This window comes from Bufo gargarizans, unplaced genomic scaffold, assembly GCF_014858855.1.
Source record: "Bufo gargarizans isolate SCDJY-AF-19 unplaced genomic scaffold, ASM1485885v1 original_scaffold_1209_pilon, whole genome shotgun sequence".
In the NCBI taxonomy this organism is placed as follows: domain Eukaryota; kingdom Metazoa; phylum Chordata; class Amphibia; order Anura; family Bufonidae; genus Bufo; species Bufo gargarizans.
The window spans coordinates 17,883-29,954 of record NW_025334274.1 but is presented as its reverse complement, the minus strand read 5'-3'; the positions used below and the strand labels follow the sequence as shown (position 1 = coordinate 29,954).

Genomic DNA, 12,072 nt, shown 5'->3' with positions numbered 1-12,072 from the left:
GCGCTCACCTGCTCGGTATGTGGTCCCTGAAATTACTTTTAAGTTATATTCTTCATGCTTATGTATTAGCGATGGAGACGTTCTAGTCTTCTATTACTTGTGATGTATTCAACTATCCTGTTTAATCCTACATTTGATGTTTTACTTCAAGCAGAAGCATCTCGTCTTTGGTTATATTTATTGCAGTGGCTGCATACGTTTATGTGCATGGTCTGCCACCCGCATTGGAAATCAGAGGTGTAACGTGAAGCTCCTGGGCCCAGCAGTAAGATCTGTATATGGGTAAAGTGGTCATCTACTGTCTCTTAGGCCACCTCTGGCATCATAATTCCATGGTGCCACTTCTTTTCTACGTAGGCCCCTGCTCATCATGCAACAGATTTTTTTCATTTTTTATGCTGTTTTGGATTGAGGTTCCTTGGGCCCACCATCATTCTACACAGGACACATTATCAATAAGGTCTAATAGGTGATACATGAAGCATCCTATAAGAAAAAGACCCTATGGACAAGTGATTGGCTCCACGTTACCTCCAGATGAGATTGCTCTCTACAGACTATGGGCCATTATCGTACCAGAGCCTCAGCTTCGACCTTTTGTACTCTGCGGGCTTGGTCCAGCCATGTTTTACAAACCGGATTCCCAAAAAGTTGGGACACTAAACAAATTGTGAATAAAAACTGAATGCAATGATGTGGAGATGGTAAATGTCAATATTTTATTTGTAATAGAACGTAGATGACAGATCAAACGTTTAATCCGAGTAAATGTATCATTTTAAAGGAAAAATACGTTAATTCAAATTTTCACGGTGTCAACAAATCCCCAAAAAGTTGGGACAAGTAGCAATAAGAGGCTGGAAAAAGTAAATTTGAGCATAACGAAGAGCTGGAAGACCAATTAACACGAATTAGGTCAATTGGCAACATGATTGGGTATAAAAAGAGCTTCTCAGAGGGGCAGTGTCTCTCAGAAGCCAAGATGGGTAGAGGATCACCAATTCCCACAATGTTGCGCAGATAGATAGTGGAGCAATATCAGAAAGGTGTTACCCAGCGAAAAATTGCAAAGACTTTGCATCTATCATCATCAACTGTGCATAACATCATCGAAGATTCAGAGAATCTGGAACAATCTCTGTGCGTAAGGGTCAAGGCCGTAAAACCATACTGGATGCCCGTGATCTCCGGGCCCTTAAACGACACTGCACCACAAACAGGAATGCTACTGTAAAGGAAATCACAGAATGGGCTCAGGAATACTTCCAGAAACCATTGTCAGTGAACACAATCCACCGTGCCATCCGCCGTTGCCAGCTGAAACTCTACAGTGCAAAGAAGAAGCCATTTCTAAGCAAGATCCACAAGCTCAGGCGTTTTCACTGGGCCAGGGATCATTTAAAATGGAGTGTGGCAAAATGGAAGACTGTTCTGTGGTCACGATTCAAAGTTTTTTTTGGAAATCTGGGACGCCATGTCATCCGGACCAAAGAGGTCAAGGACAACCCAAGTTGTTATCAACGCTCAGTTCAGAAGCCTGCATCTCTGATGGTATGGGGTTGCATGAGTGCGTGTGGCATGGGCAGCTTGCATGTCTGGAAAGGCACCATCAATGCAGAAAAATATATTCAGGTTCTAGAACATAATATGCTCCCATCCAGACGTCATCTCTTTCAGGGAAGACCCTGCATTTTTCAACAAGATAATGCCAGACCACATTCTGCATCAATCACAACATCATGGCTGCGTAGGAGAAGGATCCGGGTACTGAAATGGCCATTCTGCAGTCCAGATCTTTCACCTATAGAGAACATTTGGCGCATCATAAAGAGGAAGGTGCAACAAAGAAGGCCCAAGACGATTGAACAGTTAGAGGCCTGTATTAGACAAGAATGGGAGAGCATTCCTATTTCTAAACTTGAGAAACTGGTCTCCTCTGTCCCTAGACGTCTGTTGAGTGTTGTAAGAAGAAGGGGAGATGCCACACAGTGGTGAAAATGGCCTTGTCCCAACTTTTGGGGGATTTGTTGACACCATGAAATTCTGATTCAACATATTTTTCCCTTAAAATGGTAAATTTTCTCAGTTTAAACTTTTGTTCCGTGATTTATGTTCTATTCTGAATAAAATATTAGAAGTTGGCACCTCCACATCATTGCATTCAGTTTTTATTCACAATTTGTTTAGTGTCCCAACTTTTTTGGAATCCGGTTTGTAAAACATGGCTGGACTAAGCCCGCAGAGTACAAAAGGTCGAAATCCGGTTTGTATTTAGACTATGGGGCATGTTTACAGACCACCCTTTGGCTTCATAGATGGGACCATTGGTGTTGGTGAGAAGTCTGTTTTTTGATGGTCGCCCTATATTAAAGGGGTTTCTCCCTAAAAAGGGGGTTTCCAGGCTCCCTGGGATGGTTCATGACTTTTGCCTTAACACTTACGGGGCATGTACCACAAACGCAGAGCATATGGATGCCGTTGGGCCCTTGGATACAGGAGGACTGGCATTAGTTGCTTCCATATCCTTTATTACTGGATCTAACACAGGACTCCCCTTTATAGAAGGACCCCATTTTTGTCTTGGCTGGCAAAACCTGGCACCATAATTCCATGGTGCCACTTCTTTTCTACGTAGGCCCCTGCTCATCATGCAACTGATTTTATTTCATTTTTTATGCTGTTTTGGATTTAGGTTCCTTGGGCCCACCATCATTGTACACAGGACACATTATCAATAAGGTCTAATAGGTGATACATGAAGCATCCTATAAGAAAAAGACACTATGGACAAATGATTGGCTCCATGTTACCTCCAGATGAGATTGCTCTCTACAGACTATGGGCCCCATTATCGTACCAGAGCCTCTGCTTTGACCTTTTGTACTCTGCGGGCTTGGTCCAGCCATGTTGTATGTAGACTATGGGGCACGTTTCCAGACCACCCTTTGGCTTCATAGATGGGACCATTGGTGTTGGTGAGAAGTCTGTTTTTTGATGGTCGCCCTATATTAAAGGGGTTTCTCACTAAAAAGGAGTTTTCCGGGCTCCCTAGGATGGTTCATGACTTTTGCCTCAACACTTACGGGACATGTACCACAAAGGCAGAGCATATGGATGCCGTTGGGCCCTTGGATACAGGAGGACTGGCATTAGTTACTTCCATATCCTTTATTACTGGATCCAACAAAGGACTCCCCCTTATAGAAGGACCCCATTTCTGTCCCGGCTGGCAAAACCTGGCACCATAATTTCATGTTGCCCCTTCTTTTCTAAGTAGGCCCCTGCTCATCGTGTAGAGTACAACACATTCCCGTATGGAGGACTGAAGGGCATACACCGCCAAAGAGCTGCTGTCCTTCTGGAGAATTAAAAGATAAGCAGTAGAAAAATGAAATGCAACCCATTCCACTGTGATGTGTAATTTCTTATCAGCGTCCACATTAGCATTATATGTAAATGACCATGTCGTAACAGAGCGAGTTCCTCCATTGTCACCTTATCATCTCATTACTCGGCTTCGGTTAATCACTTGCTCACAATAGCTCGCCAAATGCGTTATGGCCGGTGATTAAACGTACAAAGGAACACTCCTATCTTTCAGCAGAGGCCACTTTCCAAGAACCCTTCCATCCTGCCAAACAGCTCATAAACCTTGTCTGCAATACTTACTCCGTTTCCGTGGCATTGAGCTGCACAGTCGTGGACGCCAAATACGCTGATGTTCTGACACTGACGATTGAGACAAATCTAAAAGGAAGGTAAAGGGTAAATATCAGACGTCCGTTAATGCCTTTCATCAGTAGCGCCCATAGAGGTAAAGCAGCCCAATAGCAAGGGGTGATTAAATGGCCAAAAAGAAAAGGGGAGAAGGCGCTCATAGGTGGTGGTTGACAAGAAATGTTGTTACTTGTTCCTAGCCAGGGTGAGTGGTTGCTACTCACTTTGGTTAGATTGTACTTTTGGTAGTACAGTTCTGGTGGAGGTAAAATCGTGGGGTGATGTGGGTTGGTGCAGCCGATTGACGTCCAAGTTGACCATGGGCGGGAGCCAAGCCGCCACTTTGGTGCGAATTGTGGTGTATGGGGAGGGGGCTCGTCTGCACTGGGTTCATGCAGTGAGCGGATGGACACAAGGCGCAATTCACAACCCAGTTGAGGATACAAAGTATTTTTTATTTTTTGATTAGCAAAGACGACGCGTTTCGGGGTACGCAGACCCCTTTATCAAGTCTGTATCCTTGTCACCGTAGGCTAATTGGAGGTCACTCTCGTTGGAGATCCCTTATTTTGGGGGGGGGGGGGGGGGTGTATTGCGGTCCGCACTGCTTTTAGATGCGGCCGGTGAGTGTCCTCCAGTGGTAGCGTTTCTGCACGTGTGGCCAGTGGTGTGGCCAATAGCAAGGGGAACCTCTTTCTGGTGTTGGTTGACGTTACCAAACCTGCGGTGAAGGGGTCTCACCACCCATTAAAATAAGGGCTTCAGCAAACCTGGGCTGGGCCCCTCATCTTCAAGGTCCATACAGGAACCACATGGCTTGCTTCTGTCGTACATTCAACGTTGCGTTTTATACCCTCCCACTGTCTGTGTGCCCAAGGCTCAGCCATGTATATATGTGCAGACACTGTTTCTTCTTTCCTAACATGTATGTGTTTTAACAACTACTTGCATCCTCCATCTATTCTCTGATGTGTCATTCCTTTATTATTCCTGATAGAAGTTATGGATGCATTACTAGCAATTTGTAGTGAAGGTCCAGATGGTTGTTACCAGTTGGGGGGTGTTCTGGCACAGTCTAATGCCACTATCCTATGGTTCCGCAACCTCTGGCACTCCAGCTGTGGTGTTTTCGAAACTTGTACAGAAGTGAAGGGAGCATGCTGAGAGTCGTAGTTTCAAAACATATGGAGGGCCGGAAGTTGCTGACTCCTGAATTATCCATTCAGTTTTGCCAGTGTCAGACTGTTCAAAGACACACCCTCACCAGGTAACACCCATCTGAACCTTCATTTTCTCACCCTTCCTTTCTGACCAAAAGCATTTTCTAGTTTTTTTTAGTACAGTAATTATTTTTCTGTTTAATTATTTTTCAGCGATACATCAGGCTCTATTTTTATGCCATTTTTATTTTAGTAGTATTTGTTTTTATTTTTTCAATGTTTGTAAATTATATATATATTTTTTTATTGTACCCCCTTTCCATTATGGTTATTTTGATATAGGGGATGCATAGATTATCACCGGCGAAGCTAAAAGCTACTGTGTGGGCTGGTGGTGATATTATTTTAAATTTTGTTTTATCTTTTTTCTTTTCTTTTTTTTTTACATTTTGTTTTCATGTTCCTTCCCTGTTGGTGGGAGTGGGCTGGTCCTACTTCCTGCCAGGAGGGGGGAGTTCCAGTCCAGAGAGTGATGGGAGAGGAAGCACATGACTGAGCTCCTACTCCTAGGAACCCTATCCATCTCTGCTGTGAGGCCAACACTCCGGAAAGATCATCAGTATCCAGAATACTGCTTACAGAAAGCATCAGTGTGCCAAGACAGCAGAGTGGTCAGTGATATTACAGCTTTACAGACACTGCTGCAGGTGAGGAACCACCGCTCAAACACCCATCACCTAGAACAACCACCAGAACAGAATGATATCAAGCCTGAATCTCACAGTGGACACCTATATCCACAAGTGCCTGCAAGTGCTATTCAATTGCCACACAACCAGCCACCATATCTCCCCATCTGGTGCCAGAATCTGCACTTTGTACTTAATACTGCTGTTATTGAAAAAATTAACTATTATACTTTTACTTCTGGCCTAATTCTTCAAACCACCTTTTCACTGTACCGATCCCCAGGGAGCAACAGCCTGAGGGAGTACACCATGACACAACACCTTGCCCTAATGCCCATATGGTCAGGTTACCCCAGTATACCCATGGCCGACACCGTCCATGTCAAACCCAGCCCTGTCCTTGCTTGTATCAGAGGTTAGGTCACTGCTTCCTCCAAGGTCAGCACACTCATCCGCTGCTGCTATCATCATTTCTTTAGTCTGATTGGCTACTCTGCAGGGTTCACACGTGGACAGATAAATACTATATGAAATGAAGTTTTCAGACCATCGTGCAGATTTATTCAGTCACGGTTCACATGAACTCAATGTCGTTTTTTCACGCTTAGTTAAATTAATTCTTGATATCCCATATAAATACATGCTCTGAATAAAAAAAATATAATGATGTTCTTTGAATTTGCCAATTAACAAGTGCCTGGAAACGGAGCGCTCGCGCAGAGTTTGGAAATTATACGTGAGCTGATGTATTTAAATGGAATGGAAATGAAACACAATGACAGTATCTTATCACGATAGGAGAGTAGAGTCAGGGCTGCTGAAATTAGCGGGAAGTCACATTGTGACGGGGCCAGACGCGCAGGTTTAATCAGAGGGTGTACAGTTGGCCCTCAACGGGCTTATTAAATCTGAGATGATCAGAGCGAGATATGGGAAGGGATTATGTCATATTAAGGCTACATGCACATGACCGTGCCGTATTTTGTGGTCTGCAAATTGTAGATCCGCAAAACACACGGAGTGCTGTCGGCATCTTTTGCTGCCCCATTGAAGTAAATGGGTCTGCATCCAAGCTCGGCTTGGCTCGGATGAGGACCAAAACAACGTTCGTGTGCATGAGGCCTAATACCGTATGGAGGTTGACTTAAAGGGGTTGTGTCACTTCAGTAAGTAGCATTTATTATGTAGAGATTAACACTTACTAATGTATTGTGATTGTCCATATTGCCTCCTTTGCTGGCTGGATTCATTTTTCCATCACATTATACACTGCTCGTTTCCATGTTTATGACGACCCTGCAATCCATCAGTGGTGGTCGTGCTTGCACACTATAGGAAAAAGTGCAGGTCTCTCTGGTGGCCGAGACCGCAGGAGCGCACATAGGCTGGTGCTTTTTCCTGCGGTGTACAAGCACGGCCACCGATGCTGGACTACAGGGAATATAAAACACATTCGGAAAGTCTTCAGTCCCCCATCAATCTGCACTCAGTACCTCATATTGAGAAAGTGATAACAGAATTTAATCATTTTTTGCAAATTTATTAAAAAGGAAAAACAAAAATTTCACATGGACATAAGTATTCAGACCCTTTGCTATGACACTTGAAATTTAGCTCTAGGGGCCTACCATTTCTCTTAATCATCTTTGAGATGTTTTTACACTTTGATTGGAGTCCACCTGTGGAAAATTGATTGGACATGGTTTGGAAAGACACTGTCCTGTATATACAAGGTCTCCAAGGTAACAATGCATATCAGAGCAAAAACCAAGCCATTAGGAGGAAAGAACTGCCTGTAGACCTCAGAGACAGGATTGTGTGGAGGCACAGATCTGGACAACAGTACCAAAGATTCTGCTGCACTGAAAGTCCCCAAGAGCACAGTGGCCTCCATAATTCTTAAATGGAAGAAGTTTGGAACAACCAGGACTCTTTCTGGAGGTGGCCACCCCACCAGGCTAAGTAATCAGAAGAGAAGGGACTTGGTAAGAGAGGTGACCAAGAACTGAATGGTCACTCGGGCTGAGCAACAAATATCATGTGTGCAGATTGGAGAAACTTCCAGAAGGTCAACATCACAGCAGCATTCCTCCATTTTGTTCTTTATGGCAGAGTGATCAGAAAGAAGCCTCTCCTCAGTTAAAGACACATTAAAGCTGTCTGGATTTTGCAAACAAAAAGCACCCACAGGACTCTCAGACTGAGATAAACAAGATTCTCTGGTCTGAAGAACCCAAGATTGAACTTTTTGGCCTCAATTCTAAGTCTCATGTATGGAGGAAAAAAGGCCCTGCTGATCACCTGCCCCATATGACCCCTACAGTGAAGCATGGTGGTGGTGGAATCATTCTGTGGGGTCAGGTTTGAGGGAAAACTGAATGGAACAAAGTACAGAGATATTCTAAATAAAAACCTCATCCAGAGTGCTCAGACTGTGCGGAAAGTTCACCTTTCAACAAGACAACACAGCCAAAACAACACAGGGGCAGCTTAGGGACAACTCTGTGAAGTGACCCAGCCAGAGCCTTGACTTGAACACAATCGAACATGGAGAGACCTGAAAATCACCCTCAACCAACGGCCCCTTCCAACCTGACAGAGCTTGAGAGGATATGCAGAGAAGATTGGCAGAAAATCTCCAAATTCAGGTGTCCAAACCTTTTGGCATCATAGAAGTTCTGAATACTTATGTCAACGCAAGGTTTTAGGTATTTTTCTTTTCAACAAATTAGCAAAGAAAAATTCTGTTTTTACTTTCTCATTATGGGTTATTGAGTGCACAAGGCTGCAAAATAACAAAATGTGATAAAGGTGAAAGGGTCTGAAGACTTGTTTCCGAATGTATTGTGAAAGCTGCATGAGGAGAACGCTATATTACAGTAAGGGTATAACATATCATACGGCTGTTATGTGGCCCCTGGAGATTAAGGACCCAGACAAATTGGTCTCTTCTTCTTTTGAAAGCAGGAGTAGGATACACCTTTCCAGGGGCATTGGCCAAGGGTCCTGTAAAGGGTGTGAAGAGGGAACCCAACACCATGCCCTTCTATTCTGGGTGGCAAAGTCTGGCACTATAATTTTGATAGTTGCTATTGAGCCCCCTCTGTCTTGTATCTTGTCCTACAGTATCTCATGATTTTGTGGGAGCTGGGATACTTAAATACTGATGATATGAGAAGGAAAAAGTTATTACTGTGCAAGCCTAATCTTCTAGACTGTGCTTGTGCTACTGTAAAAATGATACCATCAGCCGCGCTAACACTTACCAATCATTTACTGGCAGTGAAAATCAATTATATGTGCCAAGATGCCGTGGAAAATCTTCTCATGCGCCTACTTCTGTGTAAAAAGCAACACGTTTATAATGCTCCTAGTTTTGCAGATCTAAAACTCTGCCAGAGCCTGGAGGAGTGTTAAAGGGGTTGTCTCACAATGCTACTAATGTTAAATATAATGCTATAATGAAGAACTTACTAATATAGTCCATGTTGCAATACTGTAGTCCCTTAAAGAATGCTCGTTGTCAGGGGTTACAGCCATCGCTGCAATCCAGCAGCGGTGGCCGTGTTTGCTCACTGGGTAGTAAAGTGCCAGCCTGTTTGGTGGCCGGGGTGGCAGGAGCGTGCATGCGCCTTGCCGCACTAGCTCACTCCCATCCCGGCCAAAGCTGCTCCCAGCAATGGCAGTAGAAAAGGCAGCCAGAGAAAAGAAATCGAACCTAGTTAAAGCCATGTGGAGCCTCAGGAGCGCGCGCGCGCACACAGGCAAGGGGCGGAATTACATTATCCCAGCACCGCTTCCCTGTGCAATCATTCAAAGCAATAACCACTGCCCCCTGCAGTTCAGAGAGTGCTTTATACTGTGAATCCATGAAGAAGACCTGTCTTATGGTTGAAACGCGTTGATTTTTTGCAGGAGGATTACTTGTTTATACATTTTTTAAAATGAAGAAATAAAGAATTATTGATTTTACTCGCTGGATCCATTTGGACTTTTTTTTTTGCTGCGTCTACGTTTGGGTGTGAACACAGCCCGGATCCGTGCAGAGCAGGTCAGAGCACCTTTACCACTTGAGAGCTGGACTTTGTTCTATCTACAAGGTCCAGAGAGTGCTGCCTGGAGTGCTGCCTGGACGAGCAGAAATCAGGAGATGAGACAACCCCCTTAAAGGAACACTCCAGTGAAAACTGTGTTATGCCTAGTGCAGGCCCTGAGAGGGTGGGGCATGACACAGGGATCCATAGAGAGAATCCCTATATCATGCTCCACCCCTCTGGTCCTGCTCTAGACATAACCTAGGCTATATTACAGGAATATCACATAGTATATGTAGAAAGATGGCAAAGAGAGTATAAACTGGATTGGAGGAAGAAGGAGGGGTACTTTGCCGTTTAAAATTGTAAACCCCCCCCTTTAAAAAAAAACAACTGCTCTGTTCCTGCCCTCTAGTCCAGGAGTCCTGCAGCACTCTACCTATTGTGAAACTACAACTCCCTACATGCTTCATTCACTTCTATGGAAGCTCTGAGAACAGACGAGCAACTGTGCTTGCTGGGAGTTGCATTTTCTTACAGCAGCTAGGGCGCCGGCAGGCTGCTGACTCCTGCTCCAGCTTATACTGTTCATGAAGCTCTTGCATCGCAACTTAGCGCTAGAACAATGGGGATTGAAAAATGTAATGAAAAGCATTTGAGACTTGGTATTAGAGGACCCCTAGTAATGGTACATAGAGTCACCAGTCCAGAGACGGTTCCGTGCACAAATTCTTCAACAAACACTGAAGACCTTAAGCTACAAAAGATGCATTTGCTTGGCCTGTATAAAAGTGGGAAGTGAAGAGTTAATCATATTCATGCTAACTGTGCGTCTAACTACAGCGGGCACATTGTGTGTCTGGATTATCCTGCAGGCCGGTCTAAGCAAGTCTCCACATTAGAGCGTGAACAATGTCTCAGTTTTGTCTAAATTGATCACATTTTATGCTCAGCGGGAAAAAGAATGCTTGAAAACATCCATTCCCAAAGACAGATAATGCCCATAAAAATGCATCCCGGCGGAAGGAAATAAAAGCCTCCAAAGAAAAGAAACTTGGAAAAAAAAAAGCTTCAATATTGATGACCTGCAGTATGCTCTGGATAGGTCATCAGCATTTGATTGGTAGGGGTCTGTCTCCCAGCACGTCGCCCATCAGCTGGTGACGTCATGTCCATCTGTCACATCCCCTTTATTCAAGTGAATGGGATTGAGCTGCAATATCAAGCCCAACCACTATACAATGTATGGCGCTGTTCTTGGCTTAGGCTAGGTTTACATCGGCATCACGGTAGTCTATTCTGGCAGAGGATAACTTGAGGTACTCTATCATGGACTATGACTGATGGTGAAAGATGGAGATGTCCTCATGTAAACTCGGAGATGTGTTTTGTGTGATCCTAATGGAGAAGCATAATGGTGGGAAACCATTTTAAGACTGATGTTTCTGACCACGAACAGAATCAGAATTCTGAATTTGATTTAGAAAATGTTCTGGAAAAATGCAATAAATATAAATGTATAAATCATATAATTAATACGGGTTACAAGAAAAACGTCTCATTGAATAATAATTTCTTTGTCCACACTTACTTTTCCATGTCCGCACTTTGTCCCAGACAGTACTAGCCCTGGGTCTGGCATGTCATCCCCCAGATATACATGGGTACCGCGACACAAAATTTTTCCGCCTTCTTGCAGGGGGATGTTGGTTTCTATGGAGACAGCATTGGTGCCAATTACGGGTCGACTTGCGCCGCCTTGACACTGTATTTTTCCACACTTAGCATCTCTTAAAAAACAAACACAACAAGGTTTTGTTCCACACCATGAAGTCTAAAATCAGTTGCCATAACATTATCCGATAATCTATATAGAAACATATAAAAGTAAACCTACCGGCTTTCACACTTCATAAAAGATCCAGCATTGTCTTTCCCGCAGTTTCCATAGGGATCTCCTGCAGAGTTCACTCTCTCAAAGCAAATACCTGGGGCGGGCTTCGCACCTGAAATATAATCATATTAGCTATGTCTTAGTTATCGCAATGAAAACCTCATCTGATGTTCTGCAGATGGTGACATCTGTTGTCAGATAAAAATTGTTGCAAATTTTATGAGGTTTGCAAGATTCAAAGTAACACAGATTTAATTAGTAAAGATCATGTCAGGGTAAAATAATGGATTCTTTGCAGCATGCTCCTATTAGCATAATGATTTAGTAATGCATGCACATAGCTACAATACAGGAACGCTAGGTTCCAATTACATCGTAGTGGGTAAGAGAATGTTAAAGACCAGGTAGAAGCAATCGGGAGAACTTATGGTGCTTCTCATCCAAGGACATAGGATTGCATATTTAGTGAGCCTAAAATTATTGGGGTTATGAATTTATCTGTATCCTTGTGGATAAGAAGCCTGAACAATTAAGTTTTTGAAGTTTGGTGTTGGAGAAGGCTTAGTAGAACCCTATGG

General features: G+C 43.7%; 1 protein-coding gene across 1 annotated transcript in view; it reads right to left on the bottom strand.

Annotated features, from left to right (window-relative positions):
* LOC122923115 (disintegrin and metalloproteinase domain-containing protein 12-like) overlaps positions 1 to 11,606 on the bottom strand; it is a gene marked incomplete at its 5' end in the record, with an annotated part of 69,064 nt that extends 57,458 nt beyond the window's left edge. Inside the window, 3 exons of the mRNA XM_044273841.1 lie at positions 3,670 to 3,747; positions 11,192 to 11,390; positions 11,498 to 11,606. Coding sequence (XP_044129776.1) covers positions 3,670 to 3,747; positions 11,192 to 11,390; positions 11,498 to 11,606 — 386 coding nt within the window. The remainder of the gene's footprint in view (positions 1 to 3,669; positions 3,748 to 11,191; positions 11,391 to 11,497) is intronic.
* Positions 11,607 to 12,072: the final 466 nt, after the last annotated feature.